At 42.1% G+C, this 26,453-nt stretch overlaps 1 protein-coding gene across 1 annotated transcript in view; it reads right to left on the bottom strand.

Moving 5' to 3' along the window:
• LOC143319459 (cytoplasmic phosphatidylinositol transfer protein 1-like) overlaps window positions 1–26,453 on the bottom strand; it is a 67,633-nt gene that overhangs the window by 4,875 nt on the left and 36,305 nt on the right. Inside the window, exons 2-8 of the mRNA XM_076728467.1 lie at window positions 12,592–12,740; window positions 8,749–8,837; window positions 7,529–7,536; window positions 6,618–6,689; window positions 2,546–2,641; window positions 1,708–1,863; window positions 1,084–1,147 (exon numbers count right to left, since the gene is read on the bottom strand). Of these exons, the coding sequence (XP_076584582.1) occupies window positions 1,084–1,147; window positions 1,708–1,863; window positions 2,546–2,641; window positions 6,618–6,689; window positions 7,529–7,536; window positions 8,749–8,837; window positions 12,592–12,740 (634 nt within the window). The remainder of the gene's footprint in view (window positions 1–1,083; window positions 1,148–1,707; window positions 1,864–2,545; window positions 2,642–6,617; window positions 6,690–7,528; window positions 7,537–8,748; window positions 8,838–12,591; window positions 12,741–26,453) is intronic.

The following is a 26,453-nucleotide window of genomic DNA, read 5'->3' as shown; positions in this document are numbered from 1 at the left end:
CTGGAGGGGCTCACTAATTGTGGAAAGATTTAGGGAGTATTTCAAGCATCCAAGTTGTAGGGAGTTGTGGTATAATGGAGGAGAGAGGAGGAATATGTTTCATGGCAAAGATAAAAGACTTGTTGTTGTTGTGCCCTGCAGCTATGGAAAAAGTCAAACAGCTGAGAGTGAGCAAAACAGGGCTGCCTGATGTGCAGCCAGACTCTCAGAGAACCAGAGAGTGGCAGCTTTCATGTTTCAGTGAGTGCATCATTCTTAACTGATGTAAATTTCCAATCGTTCCTTCATGTACTTGCAGCCAATTGGTTGGCAAGGTTTATACCCCTAATACAGGTTTGGTAAGCATAAATAAGCCTTTTTCTTGCTGCTTTATGTTTGGCTTTTTATGAAAAATACTGCCAAATTGAGTTAAAATGAGTGCAACAGTATTACAGCTTTTAAACTAGTGCTGTGTCTATGCTGAGTCTCAAACTGATACATATGAATTTCTCTGACATGAAACATGAAACAGTGTGGTTTAAGAGTTAACTGTATTGTGCAGGTATCATGTGAAACAAACACTGACCACATCTGGTCATGACAGGAGAGTGTTTGTCATTAGTGTGTTAGGTATAAACCCAAGCAGAGGACACAAGTTGTAGGAGGATGAGAAGCACTGGCAGTGATGAGGTTAAATGCAGGTCGAGTGATTTTTCATGCACACTGACCAATAAATAAACAGCAATCACACAGTAATTTATGTAACGATGAAAAATAATAAGAAGGTTTAAAAATCTATGTGCATGCAAATACATGGAAAATTTTAAGCATTTCTGAACTATTTATGTATTCCTCAAACACTCCACATAAGTGGTTATTCATAATGCACAACAATGAAAAGTGGCTGCATTCATCTGTGAATACAATTAAGATGATCTATACTTATTTATATAGCTAAAGTCAATACTATTGCGTAGGCAATGCATTCATTGTAATTTGGTGTGAGTAAATGGTCAATGACTGAAAGGTTGATATGTGCCAATGGTTGTAAATCAGCTGGAGTGTCTTGGCAGCAGGAGAGCAGAAAAAGACAGATGGACCTACCAATCCATTCATCCACCCAGGCAAACGCCTGCCTATGTCCCAGCAGCAGCACATCCCGAACCACCTAGAACACCACACAATGACCACGTCAGAAAAGGGTTACCCAGGCAACATCTTTTTATTATTCTATATTATGTTTAGAGGCAAAATAATCAATATTCAGCCTGCAGGAGTACAGTCATGGAGGCTAAGGTCCCTCTCATCTTTAGGATTTTAAATCAGAATTCACACTCAGTGGCAGGAGTACAGCTACCTCAAAAGAGAGGCACACTGCCTACGACATGTAGTTAACTATGACCTGATGTGAAATAACCACTAATTTCAATGTTAGAGTAATCTATCCAGCTGCCAACAGAAATGCAGTCTGATCCAAACATGTTGAGTTTACACCTGTGACAGGTTGTGAATTCCATCTGGCACTTATTGACCGTTGCCATTTTCCATTAAACAAGACATCACAGCACAGCTGTCAGCACAGATGATACAAAACTGCAATCAGCCAAAAAACACATTTCATTAATTCTTGTGTTCGGCATCCAATTGCATTTTGAACAACACATTTTAACCAAACGTTTTGGACTGGGCTAAAAGAAACCAACTTAAAATGAATGACCAAACACTCACCTTGTGTACAAACTGCTCCACACGGGTCTGCAGACCCCACACCTCGAACTTGACGGTGACCAGTTTGTACGAGCACATGATGGGATCATGGGTGTCCCTCCAGCCCTCCTGAAGAATCCCCCGCGACGTCTTGTCTGACTTGAAATATCTCAAGTCCTGTAATGGAGTTAAAATGAACAGACACACACAAACACAAACACACTTTTAATCTTACAATAATTAACCCAAACCTTCAGGCATAATTGTTTCTATACCCCAATGGTTAAACAAGACCCACAAGACACACACACAAGGGAGAGCCTAAAATTAGATGCATGACTGAATGTCTGTATTAAATACCATTCACATTAACCCCTCTTGTCCTTGGAGAATTTCTATGCAGGCTCATTAGAGCTGAGGCAATCTGTTATCCATCCGCTCTGAAGACAATTACCAGCTCTCACACTTCACAGACTCAGAAGTGCAGCTGCTGGACAAGTAGGACTGAGGTCTCAAGTGCCGAAAGTTTGTATTAGAGTTAGTGTTTGGGCTTCAACAAATTTAACTGATAATAATAAAAACAATAACAACAACAAGTTATTATCTCTCCCATGAGGATCATCATAGGGATAGAAGAAAATACTGTATACAAAACGGTTTAGACTCAGAGAAAACCTGTATGAGTAAGATCACAACACGACTGACATTGAGCCGTTTCATCTCAAGCACGTTGTTTTACTACTGCAGTCCAGACTGAGCACCACACTTACACCCCCCCCCACTGGTGTTAGCTCCCAGTAGCCATGTGAACTTCTACACACACACAGACACACAGACACACACACCTACACAAGCTCACCTCGGATTCTTTATAGTAGCGCTCTGGGATCTCATCGTAGGCGATGTCGATGAAACACACCTCCCTCTCCTGATCCTTCAGCTCGGCGTCAAAGATCTGAAAACAGAACAGAGCGGTTTGCCAACTGCAGCCTCGGGCTGACAATCGTCACATATAAAAATACACCTCAGAAATGTGTCTTTTCCAGGTTGTATCATGCCAGCCTCGCTGCTTGACTCAAAGGTTGGAAATTATTCAGACTGTTACTAATGCTTGACTGTCTATCTCTCTGTCCCCACATCACTCATCCAAACACTAGAAACTATACTGTACTTCTTGACACAGCCACAAGGTGGTGCTCCATACCCACATATTCTATCTGTTACTATGCCAAATGACACACTGCAATTACTGTTTCATATGTTCACAGTCAGCTGACTGAACAAAATGTGAGTACAACCTTATTGCCTTCTTAGCTTTTACTATTTTCATAATCATTCTTCATTACTTCTAATGTTGTCGATGATGACAAACGATTTACTACAATAAACTATGAATTCACATGTTTGCATTATATTACATTCACATACTTCTATGCATTTAGCTGTTTATCAATCCATCCTTTGTCCTGCAGTCTATTTATATATGAGTAGATGTACACACACACACACAGTCGTGTTTTCATCACTTTTGGGGACATTACGCAGACTTACATTACTTCCTGGAGACTTACCATAACCATAACCGCTACTTGCCTATCCCTTATCCTAACCTTACCCCAGTCTTGACCCTAAAATGTAATGATTTACATTACTGGGACCTGCAATTTGTCCCCACAATGTGACTGTGTAAACAGATTTATGTCCCCGCAACGTGTGTAATACACGAACAGACACACACATGCACACACGCACAGTATCTCACCTGATCATCTTTGAGCAGAACTCTCAGTGCTTGCCATTTTGCCACAAGGGAAGGTCTACGTGTGTGTGCATTTAAAGTGAGATTAGAGGCCAAAGGCTTCATTTAAGGGATTATTCATCTTTAATTTAACTGAGGGCAGGCTGCTGGAATATTGAAATGAATGAAAACAAATCATAAGAAAGAGATAAGGGCAGGGAGAGAGGGGCAGTGGCACACAGACCCCTGGTAAAGTACTCAAAACTGCTTCAATAGTAGTTCCTGCTATATGGTCTTGCAAGAGGTGTCTTCAGGACCTAATTTTGCCAAGATAAAAAAGACTATAAGGCGTAGGTGATAAGGTTATGTTATCACGATATCGATATATATCATAATTACAGTACTTGTTCTGCATTTGAAAAGTTTTCGTTTTTTTACATAAAAATGTAAGGCAACTCCCCTGTTCATTACTTACTATACTATCAGTCATGCCTTCCCATCTTTTTGAATGTGAACTTTCTCTGCTGATACATCTCCATCCATCTACTATGTACATCCTCCCTGTTTCTCGCTGCATCTTTTTCCATCTCCTCTGAGGGTGCGTGCTGTCATTTACAGTGTGGATGAGCACTGCTGGCACAATAAGGGTGATATGTCAGCATGCATGAGTGCAGCCATGCAACAGGAGAGGAGACTGGGATGAAGACAGCTGGAGAGAGGCAGAGCAGGAAGAGAGGAGGAATGGAGGAGGTAAACAATGAAGTGGACGTGTATGCAGAGACTGTCAAGGAGAAGGGAGGAGGAGGGAGGAAGGGGATGAAATGAGAGGAGAAAAATGGGTTTGAGAAGCGAATGGAAAAACATCTGCAATGAGCATATACACATTATTTTACCAAATATAAATACATGAGCGTACTAATCAATTGGTCCTTGCTCATGTAATAATTGAAGCATTTTCACGCAAAGTAAAATTACGTTACTTTCGTCAATCAGTGACACGTGACCTCGTTTAAACTTGTGAAGTAGCAGTATCAGTAGTATTCGGTGTCATGTGAATGCTATGTGCTGAGCACTATTCCAATGTGTATGCCAGCATTTGTTGGTACATTTTGTCAGTTTTCCAATAAATACTCAAAACACACACAGACAGACAGTATGTGGTAATCTCAGTACAAAGCAGGGAATTTGTTCTAAAATGCCCCACAGCGAGGGCCCCTGAAGGCTGATAGTAATCACAGGCTAAATAAAAAAATGGATTGGACTGCACTTCATTATCCTCCAAAGGGAGAATCCACACCAAACAGACCAATCTCACTCATGACATGCCTGAGAGACAATAATTAACGGCGTAAAATGAGGCTGAGACTTTTGTTAAACCTAAAGTAACTTATTTAAGGAACAGGAAGAATGTAGTATATATGCTGTTGAGGATTGGACGGAGCTTTAATGGGCATGACTTGCTGGGGGTCTGAAAAGTTGAAGATATGTACACATAGACTGCAGTGTTGCATCAGACTGGCCATGTGTTATCACTTGTGACTTGCTTACAAAAACCCACCAGAATGAAACATTAAATGGTGCCAAAGGGCTGAAAATGTATAACACAGCAAAAGAAAAGAGAGGAAGAATGAAAAAGATGAGTTTTCTCATTTTGCCCGCTGTGTAGTTCAGGGATCCTTGGAGAGATCACAAGAGCAGCACGAGCCTCAGGACACATGTTAAAGCTTAATGTGTGAATGTGTGTGAGTCTGACATCGGTTAGTTCTGTGGAACTCTGCATGTTGTGTAATGTTACTGTAGCCTCCACTCAGACGGTGCGTGACGTCCACTCACACACCCACTCATTTCCTGTCCATGCTTCCATGATTGTCCTCCTTCACACTATTTCGGAATCCTTTCCTCTCAGTAAGTCCTTCTATTTCCAGCTGTTCTTTCAACACACGGTGTTGAGACACCCCGAGCAGATGGCTGTATGCTACGCCATCAGAATCCCCACGTGGGAAAACATGACACTTGATCAGAGAGAATGTTGTTACATAAAATGTTCAGAACAAAGCAGCGCACAGCTGCATATATTATTTCACAGCATCCGTTACAGCAAATACACCTCACACGCTTATGAAGCTGGTAATACAATGTCATCGAGCTTCTTCTTTGTTTGTCCTGAAGATGTTACACGAAGTAGTGCAGCTGCATCATTGAGTCATTGACTTGAGCGTGTGCGCATAGACGATGATGTGCACGAACATATTTATGCAATAGAACTGCGATTTATCTCAGCCTTTACCCATGAAGTGCACTGGCTGCAGGCGAATTCTGGTAGGTTTAATGAAAAACTCTCTGTTCTGTTGCCTTGTCTTGTCAGGCCACACAACCATCAATCTAAAACATCACCACATGTTTAATGCACACTGACAGTCTGTCCATTTCAGTCTCCCTCTTTGCTTTATGAGTACATGTATAAACTGATCTGAGACAAGACACTTGAGCGACGCTGGGAGCCATTCCTCCCTTATACAGTCGCAGAATCACTGACAGTTTAAAGCGGAACAGTAAAGTTAACCTCCACCATGACCTATTTCAAGCTATGAGTCTGTTGCCCACCCCTCTTCTTCTTCCTCACTGTCCAGACAGTGACAGCTTTTCATATGATGACTAATGCTCCTGTAAACTGGAGAGTGGAGTAAAATATAGAGAGAAAAAGAGTAGTCCAGCAGCCCAAATGAAATTAGCCATCCAACAAGTAGATCGGTTTTTGGCAGACGCTCAAGGCGCATTGTATAGTTGGCATTATGATACAACAGGACTGCACAGGAGGCTCTGCGAGCTGCCAAATCTGCCCAGATGGTTTTACTTATGTCGCCGTCATAGAGGTCTTGATTTCAGCCATATGTCTGCTGTGAGATATTTTGTGTTTGGAATTGGCCTATTTTGCTGTCTATATCTCTGTATAAGATGGACAGAAGGCAGGCAGAGTTATATTAAGCTAAGAGATTTGTACGAGAGCTGGAGCCTGACTGACGAATTGACTGGGCCGATGTGCTGATAGAAGCTTATCGCTGTATAAGTCAACCAATTAGTAACGACAGACTGCAGTAAAGAAATGGCAAAGTTATGTTGGTGGTAAAACAATGAAGCAATTGCAACTTCCACAATTAAAACCTCATATTACACACACACACAGCGTACTCACATTGTCATTGCAACCTTTGTTGTCTTCGTATTTCGTCTCTATGTGGATGGAGAACTTGGGCAGGAATGAGCACTTTGGATAAAGAAAGAAAAGTGTTTATTACATAAATGATTACATTACATAAAAAGCTATTTATGAGCTGAACCCAACGTATCATAGTTGTCGTTTTACTGCCTTTAAAAGAAAATAAAAGAGAAAGTTAACACTCCTTACCCCTGGTGATTACGCAGATGGAGTTACAAAGGTTTGTATTGACGTCTTACATCTTTCAAAGTACTTTTACTGCATTAAGAAAGATGGTTGACGCTGCTGTTGGAACCTTTTTTCTCTGTCCTTCTATGCAATTCAGGCTTTAATTACAATTTCTTTCTCTTTGTCAAAATTGACAAAAGCCAAGACAATTGTTGAGGCTTTTGTGATTTGTTTTTTCTTAAAACTGATCTTGGCACGGGTGTATTTACACTGACTCATACATGAACACGAAACGCACCCACACGTTAACAGAGACAATATCTTCTGTCACCACAGCAGTTTTATCTTTCCCCTCTTATCCCTGAACCCTAAAGCGGCGTGACTCATGCATTTCTTACTCATGTGTCTTCAAAATGTGTCAGCCTGTTATGTCAAAGCTTCATGTGTTTTCAGGGGTTAATCACAGGTCACACAGGAAGCTCTGCTCATTGGTAAAGCCATGTCTATCGGTGTGTGTGTGGGTGAATGTGTGTGTGTGTGCGCATGTGTGTGTGGGTTGGAGGGGATCTCAAAAACAAATCTGTTGATTCTGCTTTAACACTCATTAAAGAATTGTCCATTCCACCAAATCCAATACAATACAGTCCAAAATCACTGCCAATTTGTGTAAATATGGTGCACAAAAAAACAGTAGTGCAACAGGCATAGAGGGTACTTACTGTGTATTCTACAGACCAAGGCGGGAGGTGACATCAGGTCAGAGCAGGGGCAGAACACAAGAAAAACACCGTTACTTATATGGCTTGTTCAGAAGGCCACAATGCAGGAAAAAAGTGTGAGACATTCAGGGACCGCATGGTGACTGTCACATATCTGATACCGCACATCTTCCCCTCCTCAGTGACTTTCTCCTCTACTTTCTCTAATTTGCTCTCATCACACAGAAATTCCCTTTTATCTGTATTCCTCAGCTTGTAAAAACTTCTCCCTTAAATCAGGATCATTAAAGCACCACAGAAATGTGTTCCGGGCACTGCGGCTCTGATCCTTGCATTCCTGACTGCTGGCTGCTTGTAATGTTGGTGATGTACGAAGGGGAGCTTATTCCACTGCCGCATTCAATGAAAGTCAGTGTGGATAAAAAGCGTTTACTTCATGGCAAAACTGTAAACATGCACAGTAAATACACGTCGGCTTCAGCGTGCTTTCCCACACGTCTTCCTGGCAAACTGATGGGGTGACACACAGAAAGCCGCCATGGTGTGACTGATCAGCGTGTCATCGTCACATCTGGACCAAGCTATCTTTAAATGTGTGTCGGCGTTAAGGACTGTGAATCTACGGTGTCGCTTGTGTTTTGTCCAGAGCTTCTGTCAACACTATCACCTTTTGAAGTTAAAGGTCATACCTTATTGATCCATCCTTCCTCTTTTGTCTGCATAAGGTCTCTGATTTTTCACATTTCATTTACATGTTGCTTAGAATGCTCTAATAGATGCTTCACGCGTCCTTCGGAGCATCGGAGCGTCCTGAATTATATTATCTTTCCTGGAGGCGTCTTTTCTTTAAAATGGATTAACAAATGCAGGACCATGTCAGAAGCGGTTGCTCTACAAACACTGTGAGAGCTCATACTATCTTTTGGCAGCTCCCTAAAAACATCCACCAAAGCACTTCTAGTTCTGAGTAAACTGTTTGGACTGAAAAAACAACTTTCTGCCCACTGAAAAGCAGTTGAGAACCTGACCTTTAAAAAAAAAAAAGAAAAAAAAAGTGTTTGTGCTCATGTGACTGCAGCGATAAACTATTCCAGCCCGAGCTACTGTAGGTTCTTTCTCTGCACCGGACGAGGGCTGGAGTGGTAACATAGGGCTCTTTTTGTCATGGCAGCTAACCGGATTTGATATGACGTTTGAGTCCAGCGAACACATTCGCTTACCTGTTATGGTGTAAGGGTAATAGTTCCATGCTTTCTCTGTCACGTAGAAGATTTTAGGAACCACTGCTCGAGCCCAGCTGGGTAATTTACTGCAGAGAGACATTGAGACAGACAGACATATGAGGGGAGAGACTGTGAGCATGCAGCACCTAAGCAGGGGTGGAGGTGAAATCGCTGTCCTTATCGCAGCAATCATCAAAAACTTGTTCCACTTGTGAAAGGAAAATCTGCTCGAACATTGAAATGGAGATTTGGTGTGAAAAGAACGCTTCCAAAAACTTTAATTCAGTGGAGCTCAAACACAAACACATATTTTTCTCCATGGTACCTGAAGACTTTTGAAGGTTTTTTTTAAACCTGCTGTGGTGTATGTCTTCACACTGACTGTTTAGCTGAAAGCTGAGCTCTCTTTTCAGAAACACGCTGTTCACATTCACACGGTTACACACGTCCACATCTGGAAAGTGCTCAGTACAATCACAGTGTGATAAGGGGACCGCTGGAGTAGATGGGGGGTTAAAGGCGTTGCTCAAGGGCACCTCGGTGTCGGTACTGATGCAGGGAAAAGTGTCGCTCTTTCACTTTCCTCCCCGTTGACTGTGTTTTGTATTAGTTAGATAGTTACAAGACCAAGTGTTGTGTTAAAAAGAAAAAAAATGTTAAAAATATTTAAATAAAATGATGAAAAAAGAGATTCTTTATTGTGGCAATATGAGGAATTGCTGCTTTTGTTTGTCATGTATAATAGTAAACTGAGCATCTTTGGTTTTGGAATGTTGGTCTGATAAAACAACCGATTTGAAGGCATCTCCTTGTGCCCTGAGACATGTGATGGGATGGACGTTTTGTTGCTTCTCTGCTTTTGGACTACTGTCAACAATAAATCCATTATTCAAGAGAATAATCGTCAGACCAATCAGCAAACACTTTGGGCAGTATGGTTTTTAATTCCCTTGCCAGGAGTTAGATGAGAATATTGATACCACTCTCATGTCTGTGCAGTAAAATATGAATCTGCAGACAGTTAGCTTAGCTTAGCGCAAAGACTGAAAACTGGGTGAAGCAGCAATCCTGGCTCCATCTACAATACATGTGCTGGACTCTTGCTGTAACTTCCTGGAGTTCACGCTGGATAGGACTCCAGGCTGCGCCTAGCCAAATAGAATATGTCTTTCAATGATCTTGAGAGCTGCTGCTAGGCAAATCTTGAGCTGTTTCACTTTGTTTCCAGTCTTTATGCTAAGCTAACCAGCTGCAGCAGGTTCACATTTAACATACAGATATGAATCTTCCTAATATTCCCATTTTATTCTTTCAGTTAGACTTGAGCCCCTTGTGGCAGCCTGAACCTCTGTGTATCGTCTAGCATGTGTTCACTGTTCATAGAGGCACGGTACACTGTGCTCACGCTTGACATTCTGTGATCTTGAACTCTGAACTCTGCCGAGACTATAATTGCGGCTGCACTGAGAACTTATTTATGAGACGTGTCAAACACAGAAGTGCTCAGGCTTTCATGAGCCTGCCTTCATCTGAACTTGCTTTGACTGACATGGAAAACAATTCCTTCAGGAGGACAAAAATGGCGCCCACTGCATCGTGACTGCTGTGAATAAAACCAGCCTTTGACGGTCACATTGTGTGAACGTTGGCAGGCCTGTTCGCTCTCTCCCTCTCTTTCTCTCTCCCTCCCTCCCAACAAAAGAGACTGACACTCCTCCTACACCCCCATCTGTTGATTTCTCCCATTCCCTCCTTGTTCTTTTAAAGATCTTTGCCAATCGCTGCTGCGAGGGAGCCCACATTGCCAGGCGTGCATGCATGGTGGGTGGCTGCTTGGAGTTTTCACACCAAAGCCTGGGATTGTATTTAGAATTCTTTTTTAAAAAAAAAACAAAAAAAAGCCTACCATAGTTAAGTTGAACACATCCAAAGAAAGGCAACACTTTATTAAATCAGAAAATCAATGATCCCCTCTCCGCTCTTAACGAAGGTTATTGACAAAACAGGCACGGAATTGGTGTTCAGGTCGGATGGGATCAGGACAGATAGCGAAGTACAGCATGAGGCAGATTGGGAGGGCTAATGGGGCGGCTGAAGTGTGACAGAATGAGTCCAGACTGAATTCCCTGCTGGTGAATCAAGAGCTAAATGTTTAGTTGTTGCAGAGCCAGATAGATGGCCAGAAGAATGGGGCAGAACAGTTATGGTCAAATCCTTATCTAAATTCATTTAACGTTGCTTGATGTGAAGTAGCAGATGTTTCTTTAATTTACTGAATTTTTCGTCGACCCTGATTTTACACTGCTGACCTTCCTTTTTTCACTCAGTGAGTACTTTTGATGTACAGCTCAGATGGACGTACACAGATCGCATGGCGCTGTCCTTTTATGTGTTTATCGGCATTCATGTCTTTTTGCATTCTGTCAGGGGAGCAAACTACCCTATGATTGCATTTTCGGGACAGGGCTGAAACATGACATGGGAAACTGCGGCGCTCTCTCACACACCAATACAAAGTGAGTGGTATTCATGCATCGACTCATGTTCGTCCTGATAAATGAACACTTTATCTTAACAAAATGTCAGCTACTCTGGAAAGGTCAGTGTTTGTATTCTTTCTCTCATTTGTCTCCTCTCCTCCTTTCTTGCTTTCTCTCTACCGCCGTTCCCTCCATAGGTAAAGACTTGGAAGCAAGCTGTTGAATGTCTGGCCTGAAGCGAGTTTTTAAGTGTACACACTTAAAAAACACAATTGAGACTGAGACACAGACGGTGTCTAGGAGGTTGTCGTGGAATTGGTGTGCAAAGACAAAAAATCCATACGACAGCCTCCTTTTCTTTGCTATTCAAACCATGACTGCTTTATTGTCCAAACAAAGCCGCGAGCAACTGTAAAAGCAGTTTTTCTGTGAAACTGTGGAACAGAGAGAGGAAACTGCATGAGACTGTCTGTGCGAAAGTCCGACTTATCTGTTTATCTGCTTGCTCCGTCTGCCTTCTTCCTCCTCTCTCCTCTGAAGAGCAGAGCTGTGCTGACTCAACATGATTAGTTCCCCGGCATTGCGAACGCTGACACAGGTATTTGTGCTCAAACAAATGGCCCGCAGCATCTCTGCCCGCCACCCGCCCCTCTCTGTTCCCCCTCCCTTGCTCGTATTTTTTGTTCTTTCTGTCCCGCTGTCGTTTTCCTTTCTTCTTCTCATATTCTCCATCCTATTCTCTGTCATCTCTCCTTCATTTTTGTGGGTCAGACTGAACTGTGTGTGGCAGGGTCGCATGCAAACACACATTACCAAAGGCTCACAGGATGCAATGAGATGCATCAGTATGGGGTGACATATAACTGTGAGTAAGTAACTCAGAGAAAGCTGCTAGTGGGCAGCATGTGTGTATTTGTGCAACCCTGTACAGCCTTATTCAAGAACGTAGTCTGAGCCAGTTGATATATGATATACATGGTAATTTGCACTCCAGGTTTTTTCAGCTTTGGTAAAAATCATGGTGAAGGATCAACTTTGAGCTGAGCTGCTCTGAGTAAGAGCGTCCAGAAAGGAGAGATCTAGTCCCAGGTGGTGAGCAAACTCTAAGACCATAGGCTAAACAGAAATGTCCAAAAATAATCATTCAAAGTACCGACTGTTACTAAGCTCACTGCTGTAGTGCTTCACTTATGTTCTGCTGGCCAGAGGACTCTAATAAAGACATCATACACTGTGGAAGCTCTCATGAAGTGGCGACAGGTTTAACCCACCGTACTGAATGAACTGCCTGAGGACTGTGAGGCCACACTACATTCAAATGAATGTTTGACAATAAATTAGAAAAGACTTTCCCACTGACCTGTTGAGGTAGACTCGTTTCTCTGTGAACTGCCCTTGGCCGTGAGCCGGGTCTTCATACGGTTCATTCTGGACCACCTCCACTCCTTCCCCTCGATCGCTCTGCTCGTGGCTGTGTTTACTGATCATGTACAGCTGCCCAATCCGGTACTGGGAGATAAAACACACAGACATGACAAGTTCATTAACATTAACGTCAGGCAACAACCACTTTAGGAAACTTTCAATCGAACTGCATGTTCGAATTTCCTTTTTTTTTTTCAGATTCCTTAAAGGAAATCACGTCCAGATCATCTGCTGCTGAAGATCATGTGATGTGAACGAAAGCCCGACAACAGCTACTTAATGGATTTGTGTTGGGATTGTTTTTTCGTCGGGTGTTTCCACATTTTGAAGTGTTTCCAGTTGGAGTTACGACAGTCAGCATCAGATCCTAACAGGAGTCAAGTAACTATTGGGAGCCATCGAAACAGAATTGCAAGATATTGTGTATTTTGCATCAGAGTAAACCAATGGTCTGCTCTTGACGTAGTAAGAGCAGACCATTGGTTTACTGTTTATTGTTGAACATTTTTTTTGTCTCAACTGTACAATACAAGAATCACACACATGGATTGAGTCATTCATTACTAATTGCTCTGAAGTAAATTTGTATACAACTTCTGTAGTTTCAGATGAAAGAAGAACACCCTCTATGATCATCATGAAACATATCCCACCTCTGCCTTCATCACGTCAATATGAAATACTTTGTTATTAAGCAAAATGATAACAGAGAATAACAATAACACTGATAGTGATGAAAGACTCACAATAGAATAGTAATCATGTCATTTTTTAGTAAGTTTTTGTTTCCTCTGTCAAAGAATATATTTCTAACTAAAACAAATACTGATAAATACTAAAAGATCTGAAGCAATACCTCAGGTTCAATAATGATTGTCTGCCATACCTTCACTGTTAGAGAATATACATAAATGATGCAGTCAGACTTTCTTTCATCATAAATACAAATTTCAGGGTTCTTTATTTCTGCCCCAAGGCCAAAATAAAGAGAGAAAGTCCTCCTCCACAAAGTAAAAAGCAGATGTTTGCGTGAGTTTCACCATGAATTGCCTGACTGAGTGTTGCCCTGTGTCAACACTCCGTCTTTATTTATTGCCTTGTTTTCCAGACTTAATTGAGCAAAAGGTCAGAAAACAAAATAAAGTCAAGCTTCTGCAGCAACAGCACTTCTTCAATAATAGGCCGGACTTAAAATGACTGTGGCATTTGTACATTGTACGTGTTCATGTAAATAAATGCTGTGGCCATGCAATGACAGCTTTTAGTTTCCGATGCCCCACAGCTTGTTCACTTTATTCAAGCAATAAAGTGATTAAAGGCAGCACTTCTGCCTGCTTTTGATGTTTAATCTTCATATTCTAAATCCAAAGCTTCTGTTGGTGACAAAAGAGGCAGAAAGGAGGGGAAAGATATGGAAATGAATGAATGATTTCAAAGACGGAGAAAAGGAGCTGACTGAGAGACTGAGGAGCATCAAAGGAGGGCAACTTGAGGAGTTTTAATGAGAAGGAGGGGCTGGAATTAAATTAAAGACAGTAAAAGGAACACAAGTGGAAAATTCTGACAACAGATTGTTAAGTAAGAGAGTAGGAAGATGAGGAAAAATGAGGTGTAAAGGGCGAGAAAAAGATGGTTTGATGACAGCCAGTGAGGCTTATAATCCTTTTACGCATTACAGGCTGTGAACAAGTGAAGCTGAACTGTGTTCTGAAGGCTTCCTCTTCCCTCTGCGCTCCTCTCCCCCACATGTGCTTGAGAATAGGGCACTGCTAATGAAGGAGAGCTAAATCAACCGTATTCCAGTGGATTCCACACTCTTTCCCTGACCTTTATTTGACGTGGCTGTTGGCTGTGAAATAATGTCCTGGGAAAAATGTAAGGTGCTCGCATAAAATATCTCCCAAAGGGCCTCAAAATGGAGTCAGCGCCTCGCTGCCATTGCAAATCTCTGATGAATACGTGTATTTTACAGGTACCTGCTAAAAAAAATTAAACAGTTATGTAAAGCCCTGCTGGTCATTGCACCAAGTCTAGTAGAAGGATGCAAAACCAAGCAGCTATATCAGATCCCATCATGGGAGGATTTGCATAGTTAGGATATCTGCGGCTTCCAGAAAGCTGGTTTTAACACTTGCACGGTGCATGCATGTATGCAAACACTTGCAAATTTAAAAGCAGTACACCCAGTCCTGAACCCACGTACAGATGTGCTCAACAACGCAGCAGTTTGTACAGTTCCTCTCTCACAACATAGAAACCACTGGTCAATGGAAAACTCTTGGATACAAAAATTAACAAGCAATGAATGCTGCATCAAATACCACAGACCGCCTGAAGAAATGTGTCTCCTACACACACATTCCTCGGTTATACATCATCAAACTTCTACCTCATTATGTACACAACCTATGCATTAAAGGTCACAAACCCAGCTGTAGCACCTTGGCGCCATGTCCTCTGTGGTAGCGCAGACGAGTTTCTCTGTGGAAAGGGCAGCGGCGCTATGACTCAGTTACTCTATCTATTCACTTCAAGGCCCCCAGTCTCTAGACAATGGTGTACATGCAAGATTTGTGATGGCAGAAAAGGACACACTCTTTAAGAAAAAACAACACCAGGCTGCAGAGGTTTGTCTGAGCACAGAATCCCCCAACTGGAAAGCCAGACAGAGCAGCAGGTTAAGATCAGAGACAAACAGTTATGAAGACACAGGGTGTTTGGCTGGCCTCCGCTACAACAAGGAACCTGTCATATAATTGCTTTTTTCCTTTCCATTCTTTCCCACTTTATCTGTCGACTGGTGTAAATTGACTACACAGTGACAGCAGTGAAGACCCACAGTAGCGTCTGAAAGTTTGTTTTGGCTTTCAACAGCTGACTCATTGATGAGTCAACCATCAGTAAATTTACCTGCAACTACTGTGACAACAATTTGCGGTTGTAGAGGGAGTTACAAGGTGTTACCATTGGTTGGCAAACAGCTAACTGCAGAATGTGTAAACTGTTGTTTCTCCAAGAATCATTACAGCTCGAACATGTTTATCAGTGAGCTTTAGATGTTTTGGTGGACTTCTTTTTTTTATCATTATTTGGGACAGAACTGGGCTAGCTGCTCCCGTCTTCATGCTACGTTAGGCTAATCACCCACCAACATTAGAACATTAGTTCCATGCAAAGACACAAAGGAGAGCGTTCTCAATCTCTGACAGTCTTTGGGAAGAAAGTGAATGAGTACTTTCTAAAATGCTGAACTCAAAAACCTTAAAGCCACTTAGGGGCAGCAGAACCAACACTCACATATTATTCATTATAGCAGTATAAGTGGATACTGCAAACTTGTGAGCAAACAGTTCCCTATTTACACATTCAGCAGATGAATAGCAACATTATCTTCGATTTGGAGTCCAGTATTCACTCTTCTTTTCGCTCTGCTTGAAGTCTCTACCCACTCTTAAGGTTTTTGGCACTTCTTGCCTGAAAACAGTAGATAAAACTAAAACAATGAGCTGCAGACTGCATGACTGCAGAGTCAGATGATAGTTCTCTGCAGGTTCATTCACCACTACAAGCAACCCCTTTCAGATTCAAGAAGTCATATCTTGTTAATAAAGTTATGAATAATAATAATTATAACATTAATAATAATTATCATTACAGAGGCTTTAACAGCCACTTGCGCCTACAGTTTCCTAGACCAACTTGGAGCAGTGAAGCAGAACCAACCAGCCACTTAAAAGTTCAGTAGAAGTTGGTAAGTGCAGGGCTGTCATGTTGCAAGATTATGAAATGCATCAAGCAAAAGGACATTTTTGGCACTCACAGCACAGCTAAAGGACATTTTGAGTGTCGGCAGAATGAGCCCCGAGGTGACCCAAACACAGTGTAAGGCTCTGTATGGCAGTTCTGAGAGCAATGGCCAATCATCACATATACTGACGATAAGTAAGCGCACTGCATTTATTCAATAAAAACGAGGTCAGTTTGTGTTTTCGTGATCAGACTTGGAAGACTTGCTGGTTCATAAAATCTGCCAGAAATGTGTTCATTTTTGAGACAGTTCAGTGAGTCACAATCAATTAATTACGAGGAATGTCAAGAGGATGAGCACTGAAAACGTACACGCTTTCAAATATGTACAAACCCAGACATGGTGGAGCTGATGTTAGAAAACCTTACGTAATTCAGCATTTAAAACGGAAAAAGCCTTCTGCCTATTTGCGTGTTAATTTATTAATGCAGCATACATGAGCTGATGTTATTACATTACCTCTCTCATCCCTTGGAGAGTATACAGTAACCGGCCAGAACAGATTGCATAACACGTTCTTTTTGCTTCATCCTCAGTTATGTCAGTCTCTCCTCCCTTAAACGGCGGCCACATCAGCTCCGTTAATAAAAGTTCACCTTTTCATTGAAGTCTCGAAAGCAAAGGCAGTGTTTCTAAAAACGGCTCTGTGCTGTGGAGCCTGCCAGGTTTAGACCAACTGTAAATAATGCAGACGCACTCCATCCCTCTTCTTCGTGTCACATGTGAAATGAGGGAAGTGAGTAGTGTGGACTGAAAAACACTGAGGCAGAGGACAAGCCGAGGGGGGAATTAAAAGGGGGACCAGCCGTTTTTTTGTGAGTCCCGTGCACGTGAGTGAGGACAAAGTTGCAGAAAATGAGACACAAGTACAGACGGACAGAAATAAAGACACAAGGTTATGGATGCAGCACAGTGTGACATCAGCCTAATTTAGCGTCCCTTTAGACAAGAAGTGTCCTTTTCCGTCCATGTCGTCATCGATGAGCTGTAGCGGTCATGGACTTCTAAAAATATCAAGGCCGTGCATATATTACCTCTCTCTTATCAGGGCCGGTGCGATGATTTGAAATGTTTGAGGACACCGTGATGAATGTGCTCGACCATGAATGGGCAAAAACAGTACGCCCCATATTAGGGAAGGATTGCACAACAACGAATGAAAGCTTGCACTAACTGGCTGAATGGCCCTGTTATTTTCCCACGTCGAAGCAAAACAGGCAATCACTTCAGAGAACGCTGCAGTGCTGGAGTACTACTCACTCCGTCTCTTGTCTAGAATCTTCACAGCATGATTGATCGTTTAGCTACATGACGCAGCCAGCACAAAGAGGCCAGTACTTGTCTGCTCTTTATTCAATTTGTCTGATGATGAGGCACTCTGGGTTGTTGTTGCTCATTAATCAGAGCCAATAAACTAGAGGGTGTTGTCATTATCACCCTGTATTACAGGGTTCTAGGTTGTTTTAACCCAAATCCACAAGCCTTCATTGAGACGGTGTGAATTCACAGCCGACAACTGTGTCCTGCCGGAGCATCTTCAGGCTTGAACTACTTCTAATTTCCATATTTTAAAAAATAATAGTGTGTGATTTGAAGGTCTTGTGTGTGTTTCACATTGTCTTTGAATGGAATCATTGTGAGAAAGACTGGTCTGCCGTGTCTTTGCCCTCGGTGTGTTTACATTGCACAAATACAGCTGAGGCACATAGATTCACTAGCTACTGCAAGTTTTGACTAACAATGTTCCTAAGCACTAATTTCTCTGATATTTAAGCTCAAGCTTAAACTTAGATTAGTGCACTAGTCTAAAAGTCAGAAAATTGGGAACAATTGAATCTAAAAGGTTCGACATTTTCCAATGAAATATCACATATGAGAGCCATTTAAAACCGTTCCTCAGTAACCAAACCGTAGCATCGACACGGCTACTAGTTGCACACATCCCTCATTTTAACAGCCCGTTATCCAGCCAAGTTCAATATTTTTAGCTGCAGGGAGGGTTTCTGAGTGGATTTCAGTTTCTTTAACTAAATAATATTCATCTGGGCTCTTGGTGAAGTTTAAATACTAGTTAAGTACACAAGGCTTCATGCCTGGCGTCATTCTGTATGCTCCAGAGTTTCCAAGTTCTACAGCCCACTGTTTATCAAATGCTAACATTTGTCCTCTTATAAAACCATTTTGCAGGAAGTAGCTGGAATATTTTCTTTTTCCACACAAACATATAATTCACTTTCTGGGCCTGAGCTCAGACGACATTGTTCAAATGACATTAGATGGTCAAAGTGTGTTTTTAACTATAAAAACCTTCTAACATGTATTTGCGTTCAGCATTTCTGGGACTCACACACCCCAGACACACATCTGACATCATTTAAATTATTCACACATCAATCATTTTTCAATTTCTCAATCCAGTTCATTTTCATCTCATTTATTTCTGCCCACCTGAAGTGTTAATACGTAATAGGACGGGCCTTGCCCAACCAGCAAGAAAGCCATTAATTCACTGTAATCTCAACAAAACCTCAAACACAAACAGTTCTATTCATTAACCAAAAAAAAAAAGAATTAAAAAAAAAACCTTTGCACATACTGCTCACATTTCTAACGGCTAAAAAAGCTAAAAAGGTCTAGACTAGCTGTCAGACAGCCAGACATACCACCGGACTGGAAGAACACAATATGAATAAACAACACTGCAGCGTTAAGCTGTATCAATCAATATGTGGTTCTATCTGGACTCCCTCAGCATTGCTGTGCAGTCAATAATGCTACAGCACCATCATGAAGAAGGTGGAGCAGGGGGGCAAACGAGGAGAAGAAAGAGTTCAGAGGCATCGCTGTATGATCAGGAAAGCTGCAGTAATGTTGCTGAAGGGGCAAGAACGGAGGAAAAAATGAGTGGATAACAGAGGAAGAATGGAAAGAAATGGAGAATCAGCAGATATGGAGAAGAGGATGGGAGGAAGACGGGAGGATGGAGAGAAAGGGGAGGAAGGCAGGAGTTATGAGTACAGGCTGCATGTCACTGTATATCACTACATTTACAGGTCTCGGTGCACAAGCGGTGGAAGAAGGAACTCAAGTGAGTGAGAGCGATAAACTCAGGCAGGCGAGAATGGATAGAGGAAAGAGTAGAATGATTTTCTGTCCACGGAGAGATGATCTCCCTCATTATTCTGCATGACAACATCACCCATCAAACATACGGAGGCCACAAGTACTCTGGCTTCACTGGCACACTCAGACAAACACAGTGATGAAAGCGTTTCTATTTGGCTTCTATGTGGAAGTGAGACCTTGCCCTGAGTGGCAAACACTGAATCAATCACTATTTGCAACAAGAGAATCAGATTAGCAACAAAAAGACTGAGTTCAGTCTATTGTTGTTGATGATGAGTTGCAATTAGTTCAGTTTGTCTATTGAGAATTGTCTTCAATGCAAGTGAAATATGTGTATTTACTGGTTTGTTGTTTTACCATTGTACACATGGTTTTTTGTTGGGGTTGATGTCATGTAACACAGGTGGCATGGGATATGCTGTCCGCAACGTTGAAATTAAGTGGAAACCACACCCATCCAGCCAGAGGCACTGGTAGATATGATAAATCAACTGGATATCAGGATGCTCAACTTCAATCATCAATGGTGCCATCAAAAAAAGGACGTTTCTAAGACGCCATGTGGTTTCATATCAGAGTGACAATGTATGTGACATTTCTAAGTTCAGACCCACATTATGTAATCACTGAAACATACAAACACACGAACAAATTTTGTTTTATGGGTGGTCATTAAATTTGTGTTAACCAACGAGACACTGTGATCCGTCATTGGCTGAGTAAGACACAGTAAGACTAATTAGTGCAAAATGGAAGGTTTCCACCAAAAGGTGGCACTAATGTCTCAACAAACTAGCTACATTTTCCTAAATAACAGCAGAAGACGTTCCTTGATGCAAGATCTTTAAACTCTATTCAGCTTGTTTTATTATTTTCTAGGAATTCCACATTACTTTTCATGGCTGATGATGCAGAATAGATGACCTGCATACAGAAGTCCTCACATCAGCTCAAGAGTCTTATGAACGACAAAAGTGTCACTGAGGGCATAATTAACCTGCAGTCAATGAGCACTGATCCTCAGCATCCAGGTCAGCACACCTCTCTATTTGAATGTCAGCGTGAGGTAATGGCTACACTAATAGCTCTGCTAATCTCTGTGTTCCACTTGTTGAAGGCCACATTAATGCCCCGCAGGAGCACCTCGACAGCCCAACAGAGAGACCACTTCATGCTTGGCAGGTCCTGAAACTCAACTTGCGAGAGCAACTTTGGAAGGGGAAAAGGAAACCTTCCTTGCCCCAGAGCTCAAGTAATATTAACGGCTAAATTTCTGCCAGAAAGAGTAAAATGGGGATGACGACTGAAGAACAAAAATAATCATTGACTCACAGCTTGTATAAATGAGCTCAACGTGCTCAACGCTTTCCTTTTCTAACCAGTGAATGAGTCAGTGTGAGAAGCACGTATGTACACAGTGCTATTTAAGATCACATGCTGAGGACCTGTGGTAACGCAAGCAGAAAGGTGGGCTTTTCTTATCAATGGCTATTTTAAAAACATCACCAGCAGTTTCTTTGAGAAGACAGCACACCTACTCACATGCAGCCCACACAGGAAGAGTGTTGGACTTTTAATAGATACACCAGACCCCTTCCTTCCTCTTGCGGAACAAGGTTCAGAGCAGTGGAAAAACAAAAAAGGAAAAAACTGTTACAGCAATGTTTGTTTCTTTTCCATTGAAATTCATTCTGTGTGGCAGATCATTTCTATAATCTGTATTTTGAATGGGTGTCACACGCCTGTCTTCAGTTGGCAGCCTACTGGATCCTATTTTAAAGCAGAAATCTCAATGAGCTCCTGGAGAGTTGGTGCCACCATCAGTCTTACTGTGGCCATTTGTTTGCCTATTATGTTGTTTGTAGCTGTTTGTTAATAGTGGTGCTTTCATAAGAATCTTGCTTGTGGTGCCCCCATTATAAATTTTAGATCTTACAGCTGTCTCTGAAAGACTCAGACAACACAAATGGCCACAGTCTAGAGTGCTGTAAAAAAAATATTTATCTGTTACAGCAATAGTAGCTACAACCCACACACCTCTATAGCAACTAGCAATACCACCATATAGCTCTAACTATAAATTGCTCTAAGCAGTCAATGTGTGAATCAAATTGAAACTATCCTCAGTAAGATAACAAAGATTATCAAAATCACACAACGATGTGACTATGATGTCATGTGGCCAGGGTTGATGCTCAGGCAGGTCATGACTCCCATCAACAAAAACAAATGAGTAAATACATTTACGGGGAAATCTTGAACATCAAATAATAAGAAAACCTTGGTGCTTTATTACCGCCCTCTAATCAGCCCCCCCCCCCCCAACACACACACACTCAGCCCTTCATGCTGATGGATGGCTGCATTAGCAGGGCGATAGTGGCTTGAGTAATGGAGGTGGTGGGTGGTGGGAATGTGGACAGAGGTGCAGCATTAGAGCAGACTGAGCTGACCAATATCAGAAAACGAGGGGGAACGTGAGAAGAATAACACCTCCTTCACTGCCGGAACCCACCAACAGTTCTTGGATGGGTGTCCAGTTTCCACCACTTGCCAAAGGTGGCACCCCTGCTCGAGAACAGCGGACAGCACAGACTGAATTCTCACAAAATGTAAATTGGCAGAGAAATCCCTTTAAAAGGATGATGGCATGCATTATTCACCGGCTGATTTCTCAGGTGATCCCTGAGTAAATGCACAGACTGGGTGACCTTGCTGGCCACATAAAATGGTGATTTGTTAAGACATCCTAACCATTTGTTGCTTTCCCCGTGAACGCTGTTCATTCCTATCCCGCAAGAAGTGTGTCTCAGGTCCAACACACAAGTCCTACTCATACCAAAATTCACAAAACACCCACATTCAATATATCCAGTAGGTCTCTCACCACTTCTTTCTTAAATAAGAAAAATATAGTTTTCAGTTGTGTGAAAATGCACATTTCACATGATCAAATCGGTTTCAGCTTAAGAATGCTCTCAATCCATAAAGGTCTATAAGGTACTGTATGTAGCTAGGTTGGTTGGCAGCCTTGCCTACATTCATCTACACACACACACACACACACACACACACACACACACACACACACACACACACAAAATGCATACATGCACAATCCCATACTGCTGGCACAGCTATGCACCCATCACTTTGCAGTTTCATTACCTATGATGGCAAAGGCACACACACACGGCAACACACACACACACACACACACACACACACACACACACACACACACACACACACACACACACACACACGCAATCTTCTTCCCCTGTTCTGTGCGCATTTAATCAACTGGGCGGCAGTGTGCAGTGAACTGGGCTGCTCTCTCCAGATAAGATTATCCTTCAGCTGTAGGCCTGACAGTCAATAGGTGGACCAGGAGTGTAATTAGTGTGTGTGCGCATGAAGGCAAGACAGAGTACAGAGAAAGGGCAAATGAACAAGACAACAAAAAGATGGTAAAGATAGTGATTGAGTGAGAGAGAAAACAACAAAGACAATTTATCGGTGTTGCTCAGCCTGTACAATCTGAGCAGCATAAACACAAGAAAGCAATGTTCAGCACAGAGGAACGCCTGCAGTACATCTCTGTCCTGCTCTCCACAGGTAGCCTTGCCTTTCTCCAAACCTGCTGCTTTTTCTGTGGGTGCACAGAGTGAGTTGAGGGGGGATTTCAATGTTTGTCAATGAAGACTTTGGTTGCCTGTTTGCACCTGCTAATAACAAGAAGGGCAAAAGACTGAGAAGGCAGCCTGTCCTCACCAGAAAAATGCTAGAATCGTCTGTGCAAGTAGGTTATTAAGATCCATATTTACGTGTATTGTTGGGCTGCGACCTCTAGTGGCAGTAGCAATTATGACTACTGTAGTTATAATTATGAGGAAGTCAGGTGAAGTCATCAAGAGAGCAAGACTGCGTATGGAGGAAGTGAGACTGCTGTACAAGTCCCATATGAAAAAGAAAGTCAAAAGTGACTTATTTTAACGTACTTAACATATGTAATAGCAACGTTTTTAAGCCAAACACGCCCCACACATTTGCCTAAACCTAACCAAGTACCTTTGTCGCCTAAAGCTACGGACAATGTGACCGGTGCACAATGTTAATGCCCTGCAGACCAAGGTCTGGTACACCCGTCGCTGGTACTCTGTGAGTGTGAGCGGGTGTGTTGATGACATTGCACAACTGTAGCTGCTCCATACCCTTTTCTGCATGCCTGTACATTGCTTTCCATTCTTTCATTGATATTGTGGATATATCCAAATACATCTAGTATTAAATATCAAAGAAAAAACAGCCATCATTACGGATGAGTCCTCTCCTTCCTCCTCCTGCACACTCTACCCAGGTGTCCCCCATTGCCTAAACCAGAATATTTCCAGTAAGTGAGACTAATACAGAGGTGCCACATGTGTGATCGTTGAACTGTGATAGACATTATGGAATTGAATTTAATGTGTTTCCGGTCTCTGTCTTGATCATCAAAGCAAGTCACCAATGTGTTTTGTCAAAGCTGACCTGCTGTTCTGGATAATCGAGGGATGGGTTGTGTTTACGCAGAAGTCAAACCTCTGTTGCTTTCATACAGCAAAATGGATTCTGATCATCGATTTTAACATGCTAACATTTGCTCATTTGTGCTAAGCACAAGCTACAGCAATGCAACTAAAGTAGCAATGCATTCAATTGCTGTTGAGACATTTCACTCAGAGCCACCAATGTAAGAATCCTGGTGGTGCTAGATTAAGTCAGTGGATCACCAAAGGCAGCAGGATTCATCTTTTGGAGCCATGAATGTTTGTACAAAATTTAATTGTAATGCATTCAACAGCTGTTCACTTTCCTAAGAATATACCTTTGTATTGGATTGAGGCGAAACATTGTCCAATATATTGCATGGCAAATTATCTGCGCATTATCTATAGTGAAAGGGTATTAATACTCACTACAAATAGAAAATATTGAATCCAGGTTAATCTCAGATTATTGATTACTTCTCAGCGTCACTGCAATCATGCACAAGATTTTAAGGTGAAACAACCACTGAAATTTCACATTTGAATGGAAGCGGATTTCAACTGTTGTTTATTGATTTTAATGGCCGCTCCCTTGACCTTTATGTGAAATAAACTGTGCCCACCTGTGATTCAACCTGACACCTGTCAGCTTCAAGTTCCTGCTAATGTGGGATGAAGTGCTGGCCAGCTGAGGCATACACCTCAGTCACACGCCTTCCCTCAGACAGACCTATTAATCACCTGAACTATTATTATTCATCGTATCGTCACAGATGCATACAGGCCTCAGCACACACAGATGATGCACACTGCACAATTATACATACAAATCCAATGTCAGAGACAGTTAGAGGGATGTTTTCCTGTGACTAAGATGTTGTCATGTTCCTCATGACAACACGAGGACGAGCATCACAATATCATATTCATGGAAATTACTGGATTCTGATCTGGACTGTTTTCAGATAACTGCGCGATTCTGGCGGAGCATCCAGATCATCACTCTAAATTGGAAGCAGTTTGGCAGATAAATACGAATACAAGAGGTAATCTATCACAGGAAACCTACTGTCCCAGAAGCAAACAAAGCGTTACAGACGTGCCAGTCAACTTGGCTGATATTTCCTCTTTCAAATTTCCCTTAACATCAAATTTGAATGCTGGCTTGTCAGGATAATGTTATACCTGTCTGGACTGAAAAATGTTTCTAACAGCAGAGGTAGTCCGGTCAAATCCCCAGCTTGTATGGAGCTGGGCAACACATTTAGCTGTTGGCATTGAGGTGAAGGTCATGGAAGTTGTGCTATGAATTGCAGATGGGTGCCCACAGCTGCTGCAGTCTGTGTGTGTCACAAGAGAGCGGCGTGAAGAGCACTCAGCAACATGCCACCATGTTGTGTGAATGTGTGTGTGTGCGTGTGTGTGTGTGTGTGTGTGTGTGTGTGTGTGTGCGTGTGCGTGTGCGTGGTGCTTGGAGTTGGGTAAAGGGGGGCAGAACATATGCTCAGTGCCCCATGTGTCATTGGCTTTTCAAAGTGGGCAGATGTACTATACATACATCGACTGTGTGTGTGTGTGTGTGTGTGTGTGTGTGTGTGTGTGTGTGGATGTGGATGAAAGCGAATGTGGTTACTTTCTGAATGATCTATATTGTGTATTCTATTGTCTGTCTCCACACACACACACACACACACACACACACACACAGAGAACACCTTTTTCCTCACCCACCTCCATTTAACAGCAGCACTGACACATTCACTTATCACAGGTGCTTCCTCTACACCGGTTTGTTTTTTTCCTCCACCTGAACCTCAGTGTCACAGAATCTGGCACATTTTCCGTCATTTTCACAGTTTGAGTGATTATTTAATTGACTGTACTCATTACCTGATCGCTGAGTGCGCACTCAAACCAATTAATTCATGCCAACCCACGTTTGCTACCAAAAAAAGATGGCTGTGGAAGGCCTTTGGGAGAAACATGAATGAGGTAAGTGGCTGCTATGAAACTGCACGTTTGTTTCAATTTCATTTAGTAATAAAAATGAAAATGAGTAGTCAAAAGGTAAATTACATTTTTTAACAGCTTTGATCCTGCTGACAGTGTTTCTACATGACCTCTGGAATTTTATTTTGCTTTATAACACTCTCTTTTCTAATAATGACTACCTGTTAAACACAAATTTATGCAACAAGCTCTGCCTGAAAGAGACAAATGTGAATGGAGGGAAGCTCAGGATGTATCTGAGATGCAAAGCAATCACTGAAGATTAATTAATTATTTCTTCCCAACATGAGGGTTGGGATCACAAGATGATTGACAGGAGACAAA

This window comes from Chaetodon auriga, chromosome 4, assembly GCF_051107435.1.
Source record: "Chaetodon auriga isolate fChaAug3 chromosome 4, fChaAug3.hap1, whole genome shotgun sequence".
In the NCBI taxonomy this organism is placed as follows: domain Eukaryota; kingdom Metazoa; phylum Chordata; class Actinopteri; order Chaetodontiformes; family Chaetodontidae; genus Chaetodon; species Chaetodon auriga.
This window is presented reverse-complemented; position numbering and strand designations above follow the sequence as displayed.